Source organism: Typopeltis vanoorti, chromosome 2 (genome assembly GCF_054136105.1).
Source record: "Typopeltis vanoorti isolate ZY-2024b chromosome 2, IOZ_Tvanoo_1.0, whole genome shotgun sequence".
Lineage (NCBI taxonomy): Eukaryota > Metazoa > Arthropoda > Arachnida > Uropygi > Thelyphonidae > Typopeltis > Typopeltis vanoorti.
This window is the reverse complement of record NC_143550.1, coordinates 162068988-162092991: the sequence shown is the minus strand read 5'-3', so window position 1 is coordinate 162092991 and position 24004 is coordinate 162068988. Positions and strand designations below refer to the sequence as shown.

Below are 24004 nucleotides of genomic sequence, written 5' to 3'. Positions count from 1 at the left end.
TTTAAAACCTATTAAAATGGCCTATAAACATTTTAATTACATAGCCTGAACACGAATCAAAATAGATTAGCAGGATTTAGTATAAAAGATCTAAGGAATTGGAGAAACGAATTTTGATATATGCTTCTTAGTTACAAAAGCTTGTAATCTTAATTCAGAGCTATGAAAATAGCGTTCATTTATTTGTATGTTTCTATCTATTCAAAAATTCAGTGCACTGCTTATTTGCTTCACTGAATTATTTTGCATGTACAAGATTCAAATATGAAAGCGAAGATGGCGAAAAATTGGTGAGAGAACAGTGATAAGCAAAATCGAGAAATGTGCTAAGGCACTTAATAGAATACCACATGAAACGCATAAACTGGGAAATATAGAATTGGAATATAAGTGGCTGTCAAATGTTCAACGGTTTGCTGATGACGCAGATAGGCAGGACAACCAGGGATGCTAATTGATATCCAGCATGTACAGAATGATTTAAATAGGCCGGAAATGTGGGTTATGGCTATCAATTCAATGTTAATAATTGTAAAGTTAGGCATTTTGGCGTGATGAAATTACCAACTGCATGTTATGTTGGCGGGATTATGTTACAAGAATCTGATGAAGCTAGCGATCTTAGAGTTAAATCAGGGCGAATAGGAATTTAAAGTTCAAAGGTCACATAGCAAAAATTGCAAATACAACTTTAGCACCGGTTCCTAACCCGTGATCTGTAGACTCCTGGGGATCCGCAGTAACATCTGAGGTGAACCGCAAGAGATTCATTTTTGAGAACAATTAGTTTGTTATGAACGATCTTGTAGTATCACGCACAGACTTACAACATATTGTGGCACCTCGATGCACATTCAATGTCTATGACATATCGGTGTATCTTTATCGTTTACTACTCGAATGCATTTTTTCAATTTTTCGTTGTACAGATGGGAGTATATTGAACGCCAAATCATATCAATCTTCACGCTAACTAAAAAGCAATGTCGAAACCAACATTGACATCTAAGAATAAGGAAATCATTTTGCCACCACCTACAAGGCCTTGATAAGACGGTATTTGGACTACTGTGCGCAGATTTAGTTTCCTCAAATTACAACTTCCAAAGAAGAGTTACAAAGACTATATCGGGATTATGAATGTAAATTATGAGGACACACTGAGAGTTTGTGGACTTCAGACACTGGTGAGAAGGAGAAAGCGGGGTGGTATGACAGAGGTCTGTGAACTTCTGAATTGGTGTTAGAGTATTGTATGATGACATTTTTCGTTATATGGAAAATGAAGAGAGAATACGGGAACATCGATGGAAGTTAAGTTTTTGCGCGATTAAGCAAGTGTAAGAACTAAAATTTTCTCTCATAGAGTAGTAAGTGAGTGGAACAGTTCGCCCGTTCCACTAGTGTGAATGAGTTTAAGAGAAGGTATGACATGACCTATCTCAATCAGTCCTCGACCCTCTGGAGGTCTCAGATGATGATTATAATCTTCTCCCTGAAAGCCTTATGATTCATTAATAGCTTCACGCTCACTATTAGTGATGTTTGAAAAATGCAGACTTGCACACAAGTCTTAAAAGTTGAAGGTTCTCTGTCCTACTATCCTTAGGAATAATAAGTATTAGGCGATTCACTTTATTTTTTACTACCACTACAACTCCAACGGATAATACTAATGACATATGTTTAGTATGCATTCAGCAAGAGAGAGAAAATTTTCATTGTGAACAGAGATTGGTATTCATATAAAGTGGAGCATGCAATGTTTACAACTTCTAAAGCTTAGAGCGATCTCAATATATATTTGCTACCTTGACTGTGGTTTTAAGTTATGTTGCCACAAGTTATAAATTATTATTTTTACATTTTTAGGTGTACTTCAGTCGCAAGAAAAGTGATTTAGATAAATACTATTAGAGCCCTCTTTACGTAACGCTAAGAAAACTCGTGAAAACTGACCTGTGATGAAAAATGAAAAGCATTTCTTCTTAATGTGTAATAGTTCTTAATTATTTGAGAGATTTTAAGCTTTTGTTTTATGCCTTCCAAATCTATGTCCTAGTGGGAACAAGGGCAGCCATTTTTCTCTTAAAATGGATATAGATGGCCATAATTGTGTAGGCCTGTCATATATAGATGACGTATCAGTATCTCTTCCAAGCCTTCATGGAATCTCAAGACTAATCGCAGAAGGTCGAATACTCACTTACCACAGTAACTATCATGCTTTGCCTTGAACTGTTAGATCACACACTACCCATTCTGGCAGCATATTTCACTCGTTCACTATTCCATCAAGCAAAAAACCTCTTTTCCACCTCTTTACTCGCATGAATTTTGTACAGTTTCCAGGGAAGACCTCTCGTTCTTGCATCATCCATTGTCCTAGCAATAGTTCCTCTGTATTATAAGGGGATATTATAGTAGGTTGACCATATGTAGCATTTTGTTTTCATATTTTTCATATTTCATATATGAATACTAGTAATTTGTATAACCATGAAGTCGCATTGTTCGATACTAAATATCGATATCTGCAGTGATTTATTCAGAGAAAATAAAAAATACCGGTACATGTTGGCAACAGTTGCGCGTCTCAGAAGTGATGTTTATTCTGCTAATCGGCGTCTTTGTTATTCAATGCAGGTGGTTTAAGTTTCATATTTTTAAAGCTTTAAGTCTATCCTTGCAATGTCAAAAAGGCGAAACTGCAGTTTTAATGACCATCTCCAGAAAGAATTCAAATTTGTTAAACTGGACAAGCTGTGTAGTGATAGAACAAAAGTGGTATGCCAACATTGTAATGTCCATTTTTCCATTGCTCATGGGGGCAGAAGCGACGTCAGCCAATATTTTACTTACCCAGAAACATAAGGAGGCTGAAGAGACTGGCTTCAGTTAAAAACATCAGCTCGTTTATGGTGAGACTTGATGGTGATAGTGAAAGCAATAAAATTGCAGCAGGTGAAGATCTTGTTGCTTATCATGCTGTACGTCACAGCCAGAGTTTTCGCGCAAATAATTGTTGGTCGATATTGATAAATAAAATTTATGAAAAAAAATTTTCTTCAGCATGTACCAAACCAGAAGCAATAATTACCAACGTTTTATCACAATACAAAAAACATTCCAGTCAGTTTAGATGCATCAAACAAAAAGGACATTTACTTTTTCCAATCGTTGTGCGGTACTTTTTGCCAAATTGTGGTGTTCAAGACAACATTATAGACTTTATTTCCTTGCCTGGTGAAACATCCGATCTACAATGTACTATGTTGATGGAAGTAAGGCAAAACAATTTTTTGTAAGGCAAAACAATTTTGTTTTGCCTTACAAAACAAAATTGTAGCTTTGTGTGCAGATAACACGAACATCAATTTTGGTGGCTGCAAAAGACGTCAAAAATAATGTGTGGCAAAAACTTGAAACTGAACTGAAGATAATCTGCCTCAAGTGGAGGCAGATTATCGGTATTGGTTGTGAGGCACACATTATACACAATTGTCTCCAGTGAGCTGTCGACAGTTTACCAATTGATATCGAATGTTTTGCAGAGAAAGTATACAAATACTTCACTATATACACAGTCAGAGTTGAAGAACTGAAAAACTTTTGTTACTTTGCAGGAAACAATTACACTAAATTGTTAGAGCATGGAAATGCAAGATTTTTGTCCTTGGGTCTATCAATTGACAGATTTTTTAAGCATGTTTGGTGGGCTTCATTCTTATTTTCTTTCTCAAGAAAAATGCCCTGTTATGTTGCGAAAATTGTTTGAAGATCTCTGTTTGAAATTGTGGTTGTCAAGAGATCAAGTGTCTACGTTCCAAACACACATTAGCTTTAATGTGTGTTTGGAACGTAGATATTTTTGAAAAATATCTTTTTCAAAAAGTGGAAGTGCAGTTTAGGAAACACTGCAAAGTTCAAGTGTCTTCCTTAGTAGCATCCACTTGAACTTTGCAGTGTTTCCTAAATGCACTTCCACTTTTTGACAAATTCTAAGTTGGGAATTTGAGGAATCTAAGTTGGGAATTTTGAGGTATTTGAGAATTTCAGAGAAATTTTCAACTACCTCAAAAAACTCAGCCCCATTAATTTCTCCTGAAATCTAGTAACATTTTGAGTTGTATTTTGACATCAGTAGTTACAAGCACGTCACTTTTTCGGAGTCTAAATTGTTTACAAGATTATCAATGTTCATGGCTACTTCTGTAGCTGAAATATCTTTTTCAATTAAGCTAATGCGTGTTTGGAATGTAGACACTTGATCTCTTGCAAATCTCTTGACAACCACAATTTCAAACAGAGATCTTCAAACAATTTTCGCAACAAAACAGGGCATTTTTCTTGAGAAAGAAAATAAGAATGAAGCCCATCAAACATGCTTAAAAAATCTGTCAATTGATAGACCCAAGGACAAAAATCTTGCATTTCCATGCTCTAACAATTCAAAAGCCTGAACAGCCCAGACAGCCTGAATGAGGAATTCATCACACATACAGAAACAGAAGAAACTCGTGTATTCGATCAGTGACCCCTCATAAAATTTATAATTGTGAGGCAGTTGGATACATGGAGTAAAGAAAACATTCCTGTATCTGATAGATGGGTACAGATTTTTTCTAAAATGAGTGAAAAACCTCTAGACTTTAAAGACTTTTGTAATATTGTAGAGCTTGTTCTTTGTCTTCCAGGAAGTACAGCACCTGTTGAGTGAATATTTTCTGTTATGAATAGTATATGGTCAAAGGAGAAATCTAGATTAAGTGTTGAGACAATGAGGGCTATGTTAGTTGTAAGACAAAATTGTGTCATGGAGTGTGAGAAGTTTTATGATAAGCTGTTGAAAGACCGAAATTGGCTGCATAAAATCATTTCATCGGAGAAATATTCATGGTATGATCATGGTGAAATACAGTCCCCCTCTACATCTATTTAAATTTTTGTATGAGGTTCTGTCACTGAAGAATAATGGTAAGCTCAGTATGTTTATGTATTTTTTTTTACATTTTTTTTTATCATCTTACTTTTTCATGAATATAGAATTTTACATGACCCCCCCCCCATCCCGTTTTTGTCTCAAGGAAATATGGTCAGCCTATATTATAATTATAATTTTTATCACTGTAAATTGGCTTATTGCTAGTTATTTTCAGTCATTGAAAGCAACTAATTTCAAATATTTGTGCGTGCATGTGTGTGTATGTGTGTGTGTGTGTGTGAGAGAGAGAGAGGTAGAGAGATAGAGATGGAGTGAAGATCTGGCGAGTGAACACCTCGAATGTCGCAAAGCCGTGATGAGGGTTACTAAATCAGAACTGTGGTTTCTTTTTTGAATTGATTTACGGAAATAATAATTCTCAGAAAATCCGAATGATATTTCGGTATGTTTTGAATTTTTATCTGGTTATACTCTGACTCTACCGACTTGGAAAAAAAGCGACTACGAATTTAATCGTGAAATATACCATACATTTTAGTGGTTCAGAAAAATTTAAAGAAATGAAAAGTTTCGAACGCCAAGTATTGTTATTTTTTGCAGAATGTTAAATCAGCTATGCACATAGATTTGCAACAAGTAATTCATTAATAAAAATTTATTGAAACATATCCAAATAGTATTATTATTATCCTGTTACCGTTACCTCCAAGTGCTAATCGCGGGAGGGCGCGCTGCATTACATAACTTGCCACCTGCATTGATCTACGTGCTACACTATCTACCATCCCTTAGTAATGTTTTTGTATGTTTTTTTGCGTGTATTCTCTATCCGATTTGCATGAATGTGGAATGGAAAACCCACATTTTTTGTAGGAAAAAAATAGGAATGCTTCTGTGAGGTTGTTATTATTATTATCTTAAGATTGACTAACTCACCTGTAATGAAAACGTCCTTAAAACAGTTTTCTTTTGTTATAACGAGTATAGAGCTGAGGTCTGTGATGTTATTCTTCTAAACTTCTCGAAGAAGTGTAGTTTAGATTTATTATTATTTTTTTTTTTATGCACATGCCAGATGCTACAACTGCCTGCAAGAGAATTTCAGGAAACTCAGGTTGATAAAAACTTACCTTAGGTAAAAATAAAGAAGAAACGATTTTCCGATCCAGCAGTGTTATGTACTGAACATGATATTATATATATGTATAATAAATGGTTTCTATATTATTATTAAGAAGAAACCTCCAGGGAGTCAGGGACTCATTGAGGGAGTCAATGAGTCCCTGACTCATTGACTCCCCCAAGTATAATGGCTGGTGCATACTATATGCACCAGCCATTATACTTGTTCAATAATTCATTCACACTGCTTGCACTCACAACATCCAATGGCATTCCATTCCAATCATGGTATGAGAAAAAAATCTAGCCCGCACGCCTTTCTTAGCAGCATTCATTCTCAGCTTCCATTAATAAATTGAAAAATATCGACTGAAATCCTGTATGACCCTTTCAGAAATTTGTATGTCTCAATCATATTACCCCTCTTTCATCTGCTTGCTAGTGTCTGCAGTCTACAAATTCTCAATATGTCTTCATATTCCACAATTCTGATATCATTTTTAACATTCTTCTTTGCACTCTCTCCACTGTATTAGAATCGCAATGAAAACCAGGAGACCAGACCTGTGCACAGAGGTCTAAGTGAGGTCTCATCAAGGCCTTGTAAAGAGGCAAAATGACATTCTTATCTTTCTACGTGAACATTAATTTCAGCATTGCAATTATCTTTTGAGTTGTACTTGTAATCTTTGCTACATGGCTCATGAACTTCAACTTCCTATCTACTAGCACTCCAAGATCCCTAGCCTCATCAGTTTCGTCTGACATAATCCTATCAATATAATACGACATTGAATATCTAATCACACTGAAGTGAATAACTTGACAGTGTGATTAGATTTTCCCATTCCCACAATTTGAGCCTATTCAAATCATTCTGAAAGTACTGCATATCAGCATTCCTGATTACCTTACCTATCTTTGCATCATCAGCAAATAGCTGTATGTTGCAAATCTTATCAAATCCTTCCCAATAATGTACACATTGAATAACAGTGGACCAAGCACTGATCCTTATGGTAGTACACCACTTGTTACCTTAAATCTTCCAGACTCACATCCCCAGTAGAACACTTTTTGATATCTGTCAGTCAGCCATCCATCCTCTTATCCATGCAAATATTCTATAATCCAAACCCATATTCTCCAATTTATGCAACAGAGTCTTCCTTATTGTATTCTGTCAAAAGCCTTAGAAAAATCCAAAAGTATCATGGTGTATCCATTACCCCTGTCTAGTTCAATGGTAACATTGTTACCATTGAACTAGACAGTGAATCTAGAGATTCACTGTCTAGTTCAATGAATCTGGATTGACATGGATTGACAGTGAATCTAGAGATTCACTGTCAATCCATTTCTGAATGTGAGCCATAACCAATTTTTCCAAAATCTTCACCACCACTCCTGAGATACTAATTGATTGATAGTTGGATACATTGGTCTTTGCACCACCCTTGTGCAATGGAATTACCATACATTCTTTCCATTTCTGCGGAGTCTTCCTTGTAATGAGACTCATATTAAACAGCATGGTCAAAGGAATAGCCAGTTTAGCTGAACACTCTTTTAGCACACTTGCTGATATCCCATTACTCTCTGTTGCTGAATTACTATTCAGTTTGTGCAACAGCTCTCATACGTCGTCCTCATATACCTGAGTTAAGATGCCAAAAATTTATATTCTTGGTTTTAATCCTTTATCCAAGTAAGCAAAACAATGTTTTGTGCATGAAGTATCTTCATGACTGAGCTACTTGTACACAGAGACTAATGACTTCACATCATTTGCCTTAGTATGTATGCTATGCACTACCGAGACCAGTCTGGGTAGGAGCCCTTCCCATTATGAAAGTATGAAAGCATATCACTGTATGCAGTGACTTGTGGCTGTTAAGTTCTTATAAAGATGTGTTGGCACACCCAGGGAAGGGGCCAAGGGGCCCTGCCCCAAAGAAAAAGGAAAAACCACTAGAAAATTTTCCAAAAATCTTTTCCTAATTAAAATTCATTTTTTAAATTTGTTGCATTGTGTCTTGTATTTCTATACTACTTATGAATTAGCGATCATTGTACATGCTCAGTCATTGGTTGTATACGATGGGTAGTGTGTATTCTCAAATCGTCTACTCAACCCCCCCCCCCAGATTAAATCCTGATTGCTCGGCCCCCTCCAAGATTAAATCCTGAGTGCACCACTGTAAAGATGATACCCTTTGATTTGGACATCAGTAAATTTCCAACTACAAACTATCTACAGATATTCAAGAGAAACCAAAGTTTATGCTCCCCTTCATCAGCAAATGAATGCTCCATATTTATGGGTTTCCTAAAGATCAGAAGCCAAATGCCCTAACCTTTTCAACTGTGGCAAGTATTAATTGTCCTGTTTAAAAACTCTCAAAGTTCTTGGCTGAACTCCCATCCAATTATGATGGGAGGGGGAAGGAAATCATATGTAAAAAATTCTACACACTTTGTATCCAAGAAAGGAAATGTACATTAACCACAAGAAAGCTGGATGATCTGATGAAAGATACATTTTTCAAAATTATTTCTACACTGTCTTTATTCAAGATACTTTCTTTATGAAAAGAAAATATATAAATTGAATTTGGTCTTCAATATATATATATATATATATATGGGTGTACTTTACATTATGGGATACATACTACGCCAAGCATTGTTTTGCTTCCTTGGGAAAAGGATTGAAAACCAAATGTATAATTTCACTTGTATAATTATAAACAAGTGTATAATTAAAGCGTGAAGTAACTTCAAGACTGGGCAACTGATATATAGAGGCTAATGACTTCACATCACTTGGCTTAGTATTCCATAATACAAAACACATATCCTTTGTATAATGCTATATGTTATGGGAGAGGTCACTACCCAGACCAGTTTTGATATTTATTGAGGTCTATAAAGATCAAAATAAGTAGCCAAAATACTCTGCATTAGAGTTAGATATAAGTTTTTCCACTTGGGTATGCTATAAATTAAAGATGCCATTCAAAGTGCAAAAATGAGCCTGGAAAAATTCAGGTGCAAACTTTGTTTGCTTACTCTTCTTTGTAAGAACAAAACTCTTCTTTCTCAGAACAAAAGTTACTAGCTTTTGTTCTGCCCAGTATGGTTATCACCCTATTATACAATTTAACTAAATTACTAAGAACATGACTGGCTTTTAACAAATCTATGTTACATTTTCAAAATATTCCTATTGTCATGTCCACTATTATATTTTATCTGTAATCAGCCTCTCCAACACCTTATTTGAAACTTTTGACTGGCTGGGTGACTGACATATCCACTCTACAACCAGCTGGCTGTAGGTTTAGATCTTGTTGTGAGTATGGGTTTTTTTTTTTTTTTCTTTTTTATGCAAATTCCACCTACGAAAGGTTGTAAAATTATCATACATTTAGCACTGTGTGGACTAAGATAAGATACAGTTTCAGGGATTATCTGACCTTAGTTTTTCAAGATACTTTTAGTTTCCAGTAAGTAGGGTAGTGGTCTTGCAACCAAAGTTGAAAAATTGTCTGCCACCTAAGACATTAACAAACATTCATGCTGTGGTGGGATCCAAACCTAAGCCTTTTGGTTTCAGAGTTTTATTATCCCTTTGGCTAATAAACGTGAATATTTATAAATGTCTTAAGTGGTAGATGAATTTCAATGCCAGGTGTGAGAACACTACCCTCCTTACATTAAAGATGACAAGTTTCATCCTTTTTCCAAGTGTAAGCAAATAAAGTTTGTGTGTGAAATAAATTCACAACTGGGCTACTTGTATATAGAGGCTAATGACTTATTATTATTATGAATATTATTATCACCCAAGACCCCATGGAGTCAAAGACTCATCTAGCAGGCCCTTTATCATACACACAGCTCATCATACCATGCTTTAAACACACTCAAATTCTCTGCAGACACCATACTCTCGGGCAAAGCATTCCAATCATTCACAACTCTCCATGCAAAAAAAACCTGCTTCTCACTCCCTTGCTCACACCCTCTTTATACAGTTTCCAGGGATGACCTCTGGTAATCCCCTAATCTCCCACTGTTTTCTGTAGAACCTCTCCAACATTGATCCTATGACAACCCCTTACTAACTTGTAGGTCTCTATCATATCTCCCCACTTCCTCCTATCCACCAGACTCTGTAAATTGCATCTTCTCCATCTTTCCTCATATTCAACATTCCAGAGGTCAGAAACTACCTTGTCAGTTGCCTCTGGACCCTTTCCAACATCTCTTAATCCTTCTGGAAACCAGGTGACCAAATCTGGGCACAATAGTCCATGTGTGGCCTAATCAAAGTCTTATACAATGGAACAAGAATCTCTCTACTGCTATTCTGCAAGTCAGTGTCCTCTACATCATTCCCGGACGTCTTTGTGTTGTTCTCACCAGTTTGGCAATGTGTGCCATAAATTTCAGATCCTAATCCACTAACACCCCAAGATCTCTTATTTCCTCCATCTCCAACAATATATCCCCACCAAGCATAAATTCAGTTTCTCACCCATCTTCGTTTCCCAAATTTTAAAACCTTACATTTTGCAACATTGAGCTCGCATCCCCATTTCTGTGCACAATCACTCACTTTATTCAAGTCTTCTTGTAAGGCCACAACATCTTCTCTACTCTTCATGGTTCATCCCAACTTTGCATCATTTGCAAACAACTGAATATCTCCATTCCAAATCTTCACCAATATCATTAATATACAAGTTAAAAGTAATGGCCCTAAAACAGACCCTTGAGGCACACCACTAGTGACTTTCCTTTTCCTGGATATTACCCCCCCCATACACAACTTGCTGATACCTGTCAGATAGCTGGTCTCCAATCCAATGCACTAATCTAATATCCAACACTCCATCTGCTCTAGTTTGACTATCAACTTATCATGTGGTAATCTGTCAAAAGCCTTTGCAAAATCTAAGTATATTGCTGTGTATCCCTCTCCTCTGTCCAAGGAAGCAGTCACCTTATTGTAATAAGTAAGTAGCTACAACACCTGACATACAGATAAGTGCCTATAATTTGATTCTTGAGTTCTATCACCTCCCTTATGAAGCAGCACAATCTTGCCCTTCTTCCACTCTCTTTAGGAACTTGAACCAATGCAAGACTCATATTAAAAAAATATGTCTAGGCAGGTATCAATTCCCTGGAACATTCCTTCAGAATATGTGGTGATATATTATCAAGTCCCACAGCCTTATTATTATCTAGTTTGCTCAACTCCCCATACACCTCTTGCTCACTTACAGTTAGTCTCTCCTCCCCATCGTCAACGTCTCTCAATCAAGTCACGTTCACAAGATTGAAAGACCTTTATGAACTGCTCATTAACACACGTTCGCTGCCACGCTACTTCGGCATGGTCTGTTCCCCTACGCCGAGCAATTTCACTTCTTCAAGGTCAGTACGATAATCTCGTTACCGGAGGTAAGTGTCCTACGAGTATACTGTAGTTGGCTTGTACAGAGCATATACGGTCTATGAGAATACACAGTTTTGATGCTAGCCCCACAAGCCAAGCATCTTCACTTCTTCAAGGTCACTACAATAATCTCGTTCCCGGCGGTAAGCGTCATACGAGTATACTCGTAGCTGGCTTGTGAAGTAGGTTTACCCACTACGAGTATTCTCGTAGTTGGCAGCGAATGTGTTAAGTATCTCCACTACATCTTCTGCAACAGCTGTTTTTATACCATTTTCTCCAATCAATATCATCCTTCCATAATCATCCCTTTTTTTTTTTTTTTTTGCTGGCTACATATCGAAAGAACTCCTTAGGATTCTTTTTGGCTTCATTAGCTAACTGCTGTTCATACCTCACTTTTGCTACTCTTACCCACCAGGTCACCCACCTTGCCTGGTCTTTGTAATCCTCATGGAATTGTATATTGCCACTTCTCATATGCTGCCTTCATAATGCCCTTTTTCTCTGCATTACATGCTTAATCTCTCTATTCATCCATTTCACACCTACCTTATTTAACCTTCTGACTCTTGGAATACATTTAGACATTGCTTCTACTAGATAGTTCTTGAAAATCCCCCAAGCTGCATTGATCTCTTTTCTAGCTAACTCCTCCTTCCATGTTACACCTACAAGCTGTCTCCTGAGCTCTTCATATCCCCCCCCCCCCCTGTAGTTCCACACATATACCCCTTTCTCACAGAGGTCCTCACACTGCTGGCAACTACCCAGGAAATCATCTCATGGTTACTTTCACCAATTGATGGGTGATTAGACATCTCATTTATAATTACATCCTCTGATGAGGTGATCAAATCCAAGACCCTCAATCCTCGTGTGCCATCTGTTACATACTGTCTGAGATAGTTGTCCCTCAAAAACTGAAGAAACTCATTTTCTTTACTTCCAGTTGCTATCTCATCATCCCAGTCTATATTGCCATAATTAAAATTGCTCATAATGATCACCCTTTTCTTATTTGCTTGGCTAATTTGATTATACATTTCATAGTCACTACTATCCACATTATCAGGTCTATAACAACATTCAACTGTTTCATTCATTCTTTTCACCTCTATCTCACACCATACTGCCTCAATACCACTGCTGCTATATTTCCTTCTTGCATCTCTACTTTGTATGGACATAACTCTTTCTCTATCATCAATAGCACTCCCCCCCCTCCCTTTTTACCCTTTCTATCCTCACAAAACACATCATACCCTTCCATCTCTATTCCTGTCAGGATGTCGTCCTCATCTAACCGACTTCACTTGCCTTAGTATTTCATAATGCAATACACATATCCTTACAAACATGTATATAAACTAATTGCAATACATATATAGAAGGACTAAGACCTGATAGTCCTGCTCCTTCTATATATGTATTGAGAGTATATGTCAGGCATTTGATGATGATGATTTTATAAGCTAATTTTAATACATATATAGATGAACCATTATGGTCCATGCATTGTACAAGAAAATATATCAGTTTCAATTAATATGCTAGCAGATATTTTATAATATAAAAATCTTCACTTATGATAATTTAATTCTTTAAATTATTTGCCTGACTGTTACAGTTCATTCCAGGAGGGAAAAAAAAAAAAAAAAAAAAAAATATATATATATATATATATATATATAAAATTATTAAAAGAACACACACGACCACAGTAATAACTTTTAATTAATAAAGGTACAGATATTTCATACTAAAACTAATAGTACATCTTCAGTGTCACACAAACAGTTATAGGAATGGAATACAAGTAATGAACATTCGGTGGATCACCTATTAAAATACAATTGTTGCCACGTGCTAGGAAATGATAGAAAATAATAATTAATTTTTAAGATAATTTTTTATTTTTTGATTACATAAAATAAAAGTCTCCCAGATCTTCGAGAGAGAGAGAGACAATCATTTCGATTGGGAGACTTTTATTTTATGTAATCAATAAATAAAAAAACCCAATTATCTTAAAGATTAATTGTTATTTTCTATCATTTCCTGGCACGCGGCAACAATTGTATTTTAATAGGTGATCCACCGAATGTTCATTACTTGTATTCCATTCCTATAACTGTTTGTATGACGCTGAAGATGTACTATTAGTTTTAGTATGAAATATCTGTACCTTTATTAATTAAAAGTTATTACTGTGGTCTTACGTGTTCTTTTAATAATTATACTATGCCACAGGTACCTCTAAAAATATAAAATTGACCGCAGATGTTAAGTGCCTCCTTACATTTTGATCGAATAGAAGTTAGTGCTTACTAGAATGAATTTTTCACTTTCATAAAAGATTGTCCAACTTAAGCTATCCAGCTCTAGAGAAATGCTATGAAAAGGTTTTGGAGAAATGCAGACTGCTGTTTTCAATATTTTCAAGGTGTCTAATCAGGTCTGACACATAACCTGAGTAAACTGCCATCCTAAGCCCTTCTGCTTGCATCTTTCATTTGTAATTATGTATCCCATAAATCCCATACCTTAGTATCCCATAATGCAGTGCACATATCCTTACAGACATGTATACTGCTATGCATTATGGGAAGGGCTACTATCCAGACTGGGGTCTCATCAGCGGGAGTCACACTCAGAAGTGATACCAAGGTTGAAGTAATTCAGAAGTCATATTTCCATATACAAGTATTAAAAAGATGTCACACCTTATTATTAAAATACTCTGGATTAGAGATAGATATTGAAAGATTTTTTCACTCGGTTATATTATAAATTACAGACGCTAAGAAATTATATTCTTGGTTTCGTCCTTTATCCAAGTGTAAGCAAATGAAGTGTGCTTGTGAAGTAACTTCACGACTAGGTCTGGCTCCTACTGATGAGACCTCAATAAAGGTCGAAACTGATCTGAGAAGTGGCCCTTCCCATAATGCATATCATTATACATGTCCATAAGGATATGTGCATTGCGTTATAGGATACTAAGGCAAGTGATGTGAAGTTTCTTACATAATTCCCACATCGCCAAAATTGTGAAGACAACACAAAGGCTTCTGGGAATGATGCGGAGGACACTGACGTGTAGAAGTAGAGAGATTCTTGTTCTGTTGTATAAGGCTTTGATTAGGCCACACACGGACTATTGTGCCCAGATTTGGTCACCAGGTTTTCAGAAGGGTGAAGAGATGTTGGAAAGGTTCCAAAGGCAACTGACTAAGGTAGTTTCTGACATCTGGAATGTTGAGTATGAGGGAAGATTGAGAAGATGTAATTTGCAGAGTCTGGTGGAGAGGAGGAAGAGGGGAGATATGATAGAGACCTACAAGTTGGTAAGGGGTTGTTATAAGATCAATGGTGGAGAAGTTCTACAGAGAATAGTGGGAGATCGGCGGAGAACCAGAGGTCATCCCTGGAAACTGTATAAAGAGGGTGTGAGTAGGGGAGTGAGAAGCAGATTTTTTTCGTGCTGAGTTGTGAATGATTGGAATGCCTTGCCTGTGAGTGTGGTGTCTGCAAGGAGTTTGAGTGTGTTTAAGACAAGGTATTATGAGATGTGTGTGTGTGATAAAAGGACCTCCCAGATGAGTCTTGTACTCCATGAGGTCTTGGGGTAATAATAATAATATAAAAAATTAATAATAATAATAATAATAATAATTACAAATGAAAGACACAAGCAGAAGGGCTGAGGATGGCAGTTTGCTCAGGTTATGTGTCAGACACCTTGAAAATATTGAAAACAGCAGTCGGCATTTCTCCAAAACCTTTTCATAGCATTTCTCTACAGCTATCTCTCCTTCCACCACCCTCCTATCCATCTCACCAACCCTATATCTATCCCCATCTGCTCCAGTTTACTGATTAGGGTTCTATGTGGTATCCTATCAAAAGCCTTGGCAAGGTCCAGTAGTATTACTGTAAACCTATTACCCCTATCCGGTTCAGCCGTCACTGTGTTATAAAACGTGAGCAAGTTACTGAGGCATGATCTACCCTTCACAAAACCATGTTGTCCCCCATACAATATCCCATTTTCATCTATCCAATCCTGTATTCTTTTCTTGACTAATTTCTCTAAGACCTTGACAATCAAGAGATACCAGAGAGTGGTTTATTCAGGAGTGGAGTCTAAAAGACGGCTTGTGACTAGTGGAGTGCCACAGGGCTCTGTTCTTGGACCACTGCTTTTCAATTTGTACATCAATGATATAGGAAAAGATTTGAGAGGAAGTGTTCACTTGTTTGCTGATGATGCAAAGTTGGGTAGAGCAATTATGAGTGCACAGGATGTCAAAATTTTACACGATGATTTGGATAGTTTGGAGGACTGGGCTAGGAAAAATGGATGTCAATTTAATGTGCCAAAGTGTAAGGTTATGCACTTTGGGGTGAAAAGAATAGCAGCAGTATATCGCATTGGTGGAACCATACTCCAGGAGATTGATGAGGCCAGGGATTTGGGAGTGTTGGTGGATAGGGAATTGAAGTTTAGGGGGCACATTGCAAAAGTGAATTGCAAATGAAAATTTAAAGAATTAAATTATCATAAGTGAAGATTTTTATATTATAAAATATCTCTAGCATATTAACTGAAACTAATATTTTCTTGTACAATGCATGGAACACAATGGTCCTAGTCCTTCTACATATGTATTGAAATTAGTTTATAAAGTTATCATCATCAAATTCCTGACATATGCCCTCAGGGGTATACAGGATATTATGATAGTACTACATGAAAAGTTACATCACTACTAACTTCCTATCAATAAATTTTCTCCAGATCAGTCAGCGGCCAGATCGGTTTGTAAGAAGGTAGTTGAACTGACGAATCTGGAACCATACCATCAGGACATTATCCTATTAAGATATATGATGATGAAGGATTTTCAATTTTGAGAAAGGCACAGTGCAGTGGTGAGGACATGTCAAATATTAAATCACTTTTTACTATTGACATCAATCATCCTGGTACATATATGGGTACATGGGTACAGAGTGAATTTATAGCTGTTCTGACATCAATTATACTGTGGTATCTGGCATATTCAGCTAAAGCAAAATTACAGGCATGACAAGTGTTAGCAACATAATGCAGAGTGTTAATTTCACTGTGTGAAAGTGTATGGTGTAGTTGAATAAAATTCTAATTTTATTATGTAAAAAAAAAAAAATCCGTTTGAAAGACCCAGTTCTTGGCTGATCACTGAAGTTAAGCAAATCTGAGCCCAGTTAGTACTTTTGAAGGTGACCACCTGGGAACCCTTGGTGCTGCTGGCATTAATTATTTTTATGGGAATGTGAGTATGTTGCAAAATGTAAGGTTTTAAAATTTGAAAAACAAAAATGGGATGAAAAATTGAATTTATGCTTGGTGGGGATATATTGTTGGAGATCTTGGGTTGTTAGTTGATAAGGATCTAAAATTTATGGGGCACATTGCCAAACTTGTGAGAACAACACAAAGAATTCTGGGAATGATGCAGAGGACACTGGTTTGTAGAAGTAAGGAGATTCTTGCTCCATTGTATAAGACTTTAATTAGGCCACACATGGGGTACTGTGTACAGAATTGGTCATCTAGTTTTCAAAAGAATGAAGAGATGTCGTAAAGGGTCCAGAGGCAACTGACTAAGGTAATTTCTGATCTCTGGAATGTCGAATATGAAGAAAGATTGAGAAGATGTAGTTTGCAGAATCTAGTGAATAGGAGGAGGAGGGATGATATGATAAAGACCTACAAGTTAGTAAGGGGTTGTCATAGGATCAATGTTGGAGAGGTTCTACAGAAAATGGTGGGAGATCAGGGGAGAACCGGAGGTCGTCCCTGGAAGCTGTATAAGGAGAGTCTGAGCAGTGGAGTGAGAAGCAAGTTTTTTGCATGCAGAGCTGTGAATTATTGGAACACCTTGCCTGAGAGTGTGGTGTCTGCAGAGAATTTGACTGTGTTTAAAGCACAGTATGATGAGCTGTGTGTATGACAAAAGGACCTCCTAGATGAGTCTTTGACTCCATGGGTTCTTGAGATAATAATAATAATAATAATAATCTGTCAACATTCCAATATTATCAGATCTTATATTTCTGTTTTCTAAGGCACTTTTCACTGTATTAATCCACCTACATCTTGGTCTTTCTCTGGGTCTTTTTCCTGCCATCCTGAAAACTTATATAGGTAATCTTTCCCGTCTCATTCTGTTTAAGTGGCCATACCACCTGAGATTTATCTCTACTAACACATTCCTAAATGCTAACGATGTCAAGTTCTTTCTTTATATCCTCGTTTTTAATATGATACTACTGTTGATGTCATCTATTCATTTCACGACTCTCATATCTGTGGTCTCTGAAGTTTTATTTCTAACCCAGCTCTCAGATCAATAAGTTAAAATTGGTTTGAACATGTTGTCATTTCCTGAAAAATTAAAAGCTGTGTATAACCAATGTATAAGTTTATCTACAAGAGCTAGTTTAGTGTTTTCACTAATCTCTTTCTTATTCCTCTTTCCTTCATAAATAATGTGATCCATATAGATGATGAATAATGTTGGAGATAATGTACACCTTTGTTGCACACCTAACGTAACTTGAAACCATTTTCCTGTACCTCCTTAGTTCTAACTGCTGCCACACAGCTTTAAATAGAGACTATGTATTGCCTTATATAATGTCCCATTCACACCATATAACTGGAGCGTTTTGAACAGCTTTTCTCTTGGCTCCTTGTCATTTGCCTTTTCCAGATCTACAAAACTTAAATATAGATCCTTGTTATATTCCCATGATTTCTTAACTATTTGTCTTTAAGTGAACATCTGATCCTGACAACCGCTGTTTGGTCTGTACCCAGCTTGTTTTTCTCCAAGCTTCTCCTACACAATTTTTCTTAGCTATTTCTCAAAGATATGCATAAATCTTACCAGGAACATTCAGTAGAGAAATTCCTCTGTAATTCTCACATTCAGCTTTATTCTCTTTTTTACAGATGGGTACTATAAGTGATCTACTCCGATCATCTGGAATTCAATCCTCCGACTAGGCTTTCTGAATTATGCAGTCTAGCCACTGTAAAACTTTTATACTCCATAATTTAGCATTTCTAGTCAAATATCGTCTACTGCATCTTCATTTCCAGTTTATAAAATATCAGATAAATTTAATTTGATAAAATTTCAAATAAAAATATCAATAAGTGAATCTGTTGCACAGTTGATAAAGACAATACACTTTGGCTAGAAAGACATGGATTTAAATCCTGTCTAAGATGTCAGATTCCTGACATCTTAGACAGAGCTGCAACCTTAGACTGACTGAGCTGCAAAAAAAGAAACAACTATGGAGGGTAAATTTAAGGAGAAAGGTGACCGGCAGGCATAGGGTTAGATGTTGATAGTGCATGGGAGGCAGTTAGGAAGTGTTTGCATGAGGCAATGGCTGACTGTATACCTAGAGTTTGAGTAATAAATCAAGCAGGGGTTAAATGGATGAATAACACCATTAAGCTTGAGCTGCAAAAAAAGAAACTACTATGGAAGGAATTTAAGGAGAAAGGTGACCAGCAGGCACATGAACGGTATAAAGCGCAGGCCAGAAGGGTAAAGAGTATGGTAAGAAAAGCAAAAATGGATTATGAAAGAACAATTAGCCATGCAGGCTAAAGAGAATCCCAAGCAATTTTTTTGATATGTTGCAAGTAAAAGAAAAAATGTATATGGCAGAATGATTTTAAAGAATGCCAATGGTGGGGAGGTAACCGAATCAGTTGATATAGTTGAATTACTAAGCGAGCACTTTGCAAGACTATATCATCCAAGTGGTGACATTGCAGTAATGAATGAATCAATAGATTATACAGGAATTGTGGTGAATGAAGTGGAGGTGAGTAGTCTATTACAAAACCATAATGTCAATACATCTGTGGGATTGGATGGTATACCAGCTCATGTTCTACGTGAAGCGGCTAAAGAATTGTCAGTACCCTTGACCATTTTGTTTAATTTGAGTCTCAGGTCTGGGTTAGTTCCAAGGGGATGGAAAGAGGGGAAAATAGTTCCACTGCATAAAGGAGGTTCCAAGACTGCTGTTGTAAATTACCGACCAATTAGCATATCAGGAACTGTTGTCAAGGTCTTGGAGAAATTAGTCAAGAAAATAATACAGGATTAGATAGATGAAAATGAGATATTGTATGGGGGACAACATGGTTTTGTGAAGGGTAGATCATGTCTCAGTAACTTGCTCATGTTTTATAACACAGTGATGGCTGAACTGGATAAGGGTAATGGATTTACAGTGATTCTACTGGACCTTGCCAAGGCCTTTGACTGGATACCACATGGAACTCTAATCAGTAAACTGGAGCAGATGGGGATGGATATAGGGTTGGTGAGATGGATAGGAGGGTGGTTGATGGAGAGATACCAGAGAGTGGTTTATTCAGGAGTTGAGTCCAAAAGACGGCTTGTGACTAGTAGTGTGCCACTGCTGATGATGCAAAGTTGGGTAGAGCAATTGTGAGTGCACAGGATGTCAAAATTTTACACGATGATTTGGATAATTTGGAGGACTGGGCTAGGGAAAATGAATGTCAATTTAACGTGGCAAAGTGTAAGGTTATGCATTTTGGGGTGAAAAGAATAGCAGCAGTATATCACATTGGTGGAACCGTACTCCAGGAGATTGATGAGGCCAGGGATATGGGAGTGTTGGTGGATAGGGAATTGAAGTTTAGGGGGTTTAGATGAGCTGATTTAGCAAAAGTGGCTAAATCAGCTCATCAAATCACTTGGCTTCTGAAAAATACTTTAACAAGCAGAGACAAACAAGTTATTGTTCCTCTATGTCGAGCCTTGATAAGATCCCATCTAGACTACTGTGCCTAGATATGGGCATCAGGGTTTCTTCTTGATGGGGAGGAGGTGGAGAGGATCCAGAGACGAGTGACCAAGATGATAGCAGGTCTGTAGAATGAACCTTATGAGAACAGGTTGAAGATTTGTGGGTTGCAAAAATTGGGTCGATAAGCAGAAAAGGGGTGATATGATTGAGACATTCAAATTACTGAAGGGTTTCTATAAGATTAATCCAGAAGATATTTTTGAGAATAGGACTGGTGGTGGGAGGACTAGAGGCCATACATGGAAGCTGGGCAAGAATGTGGTTAGCAGGGGTGTTAGAGCTAGGTTTTTTACTTGGAGAGAGTGGTGAATGAGTGGAATAAGCTGCCAGAGTCTGTTGTGGGTGCTACGACCGCGAATGAGTTCAAGTTGAGGCAAGATAGATACTGTGTGAATGTCGAATAGTTGTTCTTGACATGATGTTAGGGCCTCCCTCGATGAGTCTGTCAACTCCTTGGAGTTGTCTGGAATAATAATAATCTTTACAAGGGCTTTGAAGTTGAGTTAGCTGGTCTCATAATCAGTTTTGTTTTGTTTTTTTCTCCTGGAAACTTGAGTATTTTTTGTTCTGTTTTTTTTAATCCATAAAACAGACAGATAGACACGCCCGAGAAATATACATACAACTACATCTACAAGTTTTGATTAGTGATGTAATTGCATGAAGTAGATCTGTGTAATGTGGAATAGTGTCGTATAGTGTAGAGTGGCACCCTATTTGAGTCTTCATGGAGATTTTGTATAATTAATAAAATGTAATGGAATTTTTTGATATATTTCTTGAGACCAAGAATTTATAAACACTTTTAGGAATTCTGCTCAATTGAATTTACAACATAATTTTGATGTTTTAAAGTATAAACTGATTATATTGTAATTGGAAGTTTTTCCAGTTTGTTATACTATAAATTAAAGATGCGAAGAAATTATATTCTTGGTTTAATCCTCTATCCAAGTGTAAGCAAATTTGTACCTGAACTATTTTCAGGACTGGGCAACTTGTATAAAGAAGCTAATGACCTCACATCACTTGCCTTAGTATCCCATAATGCAAAGCACATATCCTTACAAACATGTATAATACTATGCATTATGGGAAGAGTCACTATCCAGAACGGTCGAAACCGGTCTGGATAGTGACACCTTTGTTGAAGTCTCATCAGTGGAAGCCAGACCTAGAGGTGATACCAAAGTTGAAGTAATGCAGAAGTCATATTTCCATATATATGAGTAGCCAAAAGATGTCGCACCTTATTATTAAAATACTCTGGATCAGAGACAGTTGAGAGTTTTTTCCTAGTACTGAAAATAGTTTCAGCGCAAAGTTTGTTTGCTTACACTTGGATAAAGAATTAAACCAAAAATATAATTTCTTGGCATCTTTAATTTTAGATTATATTGTAATGTTGATTTAAATTCAGTTTTTTTTTTTTTTTTTTTTTTGTAGAGAAGTCCTGGTTCAAGGTCCTTGGACAGAGGAAGAAGCCAAAGGTATTAAAAATTTTGCTGTAATTCAGTAAATGGCTATTATTATGAAATGGAAAGAGAAAAGCATGTTGAATACAAATCATTTTTATCTCAAGGAGCCACACCACTGGATTTAAATTTTTTTTTTTTTTTATGCAATTGCATTATATTCCAGATTGTGCATGTTGAATTTATAATGAAATTTGTACATGGAATTCTATCATTTCATTGGTTATAGAAATTGCGACTAATGAAATCACCCAAGATGGTGGTTTGATTGCTCATTTGAAAGCTTACTCAGAGAATTCAAGTTGTTCCTGAAATTCCTCATAACCTACATAAAAAAATATAGTAACTTAGTTATTGTATTTGTATAATAGCTGTTATATTATGACTATTTTTATAATAGTCATAATGTAACTTTATAAGATATCATAAAATGTAAATTTTATAATATCTTCATAATCTAGTTACATTTTATAATGGGGTGAAAAGTTTAATGAAGAAAAGAGATCTTTATATGGTGAATTTTCTTGATTTTGCTGTGGCATTTGATAGAGTACTATGTGGCAAACTACTTCTGAAATTGAGGAGGATGGATAGACAGTTAATAGCCTGGTTAGAGATGGTTGGCTGATAGAAGCCAGCAAGTTCTTTATTGGGGTGGCATGATATCTCAAAAGAGAAAAGCTATAAGTAGGTAACACAGGATTCTATTCTATGCTGCTGTTTTTATATGTCAGTGATGTGGTTCAAAGTTTGAAAGGAGATGTTCAACTGTTTGCTGATGATGCTAAGTTAGAAGACTTAGTTTTTTATTGGGGTGGCATGATATCTCAAAAGAGAAAAGCTATAAGTAGGTAACACAGGATTCTATTCTATGCTGCTGTTTTTATATGTCAGTGATGTGGTTCAAAGTTTGAAAGGAGATGTTCAACTGTTTGCTGATGATGCTAAGTTAGAAGAGGAGCTGTCAGGGAATTGTATTGTTGTGATGAATGGTTAAGCCAATTCGCTCTTATGGCAAATGTAAAGTCATGCACTTGGACTAAAAAAGATGAAACATAGTTTACTGTATCGGTGGAACTTTGCTGTTAGATGTGCAGGAAGTAATGGATTTAGTGATGTTGGTGAACAGGGGCACATTGAAAATTGTAAAGCCTACTCAGAGAATTTCTTCCATAATATGCAGGAAGTACACTGATAACTACGGCTAAAGAAGTGATGGTACTGCTGTAGAAGGCACTGATCAGGCCACTTCACATCTTGATTTTTGTGCAATGATCTAGTCACCTGAACATTAGGTAATAAGGAAATGTTAGAATACAGATGCAGGTGACTGAAAGAATGTGCTTTGTCACTTGAGTCCCCTCAGTCTGTGTCCTCATAGTTAAAATCTTCCATATAAATACTCTGCTTGTGCTCATAGCACAGTCTACCACTATATACATTGTTTGTCTTTTTGATTTTTGTCACCACCGTATACATCACTTTATAGTTAGGAAATGGCTTAAAATTATTCAGTTGTTTGCTGGTGATGCAAAGTTGGGTAGTGCAATAAAAAATCAAGCTCATGTTGAAAGTTTGCAGGATGATTTAAATAAGCTGGTAAAATGGACAAAAGATAATGGATGTCAGTTCAATGTGGAAAAGTGTAAAGTCATGCATTTTGGGATTAAAAGATTACCAGCTGTGTACTACATTGATGGAAAGGTACTCCAAGAGATTGATGAGGCTAGGGACTTAGGGGTGTTGGTAGATAGGGAGATGATTTTTTTATTATTCCCCTTTATAAAGCGTTGATACTTCCACATTTGGATTACTGTGCTCGGGTCTGGTCACCTGGATTCCTTGGAGATGAGGAGGCTGTGGAGAGGTTTCAGAGAAGAGTGACCAAGTTGGTGAGTGATGAAAAAATGCTCCCTACATTGATAGATTGAGAACTTGTGGATTGCAGAGATTGGTTGATAGGTGAAGAAGAGGGGATATGATAGAAACATTTAAATTACTGAAAGGTTTTTATAGGATTGATGCAGGGGAAATGTTTCAGCTGTGTGATAGTGATGGAAGAACAAGAGGTTA

The 24004-nt window shown here is 36.6% G+C and overlaps 1 protein-coding gene across 8 annotated transcripts in view; it reads left to right on the top strand.

The window, feature by feature from the left end:
• The window catches only part of LOC150109587 (tensin-1-like), a 540448-nt gene that overhangs the window by 190068 nt on the left and 326376 nt on the right, over positions 1-24004 (top strand). For all 8 annotated transcript variants that reach the window (XM_090413690.1, XM_090413698.1, XM_090413682.1 and 5 more), the window contains one exon: positions 21903-21946. Coding sequence is in view for 4 of the 8 variants with exons in the window: in XM_090413650.1 (XP_090269776.1) it covers positions 21903-21946 (44 nt within the window). In the remaining 4 variants the exon portion in view is untranslated. The remainder of the gene's footprint in view (positions 1-21902; positions 21947-24004) is intronic.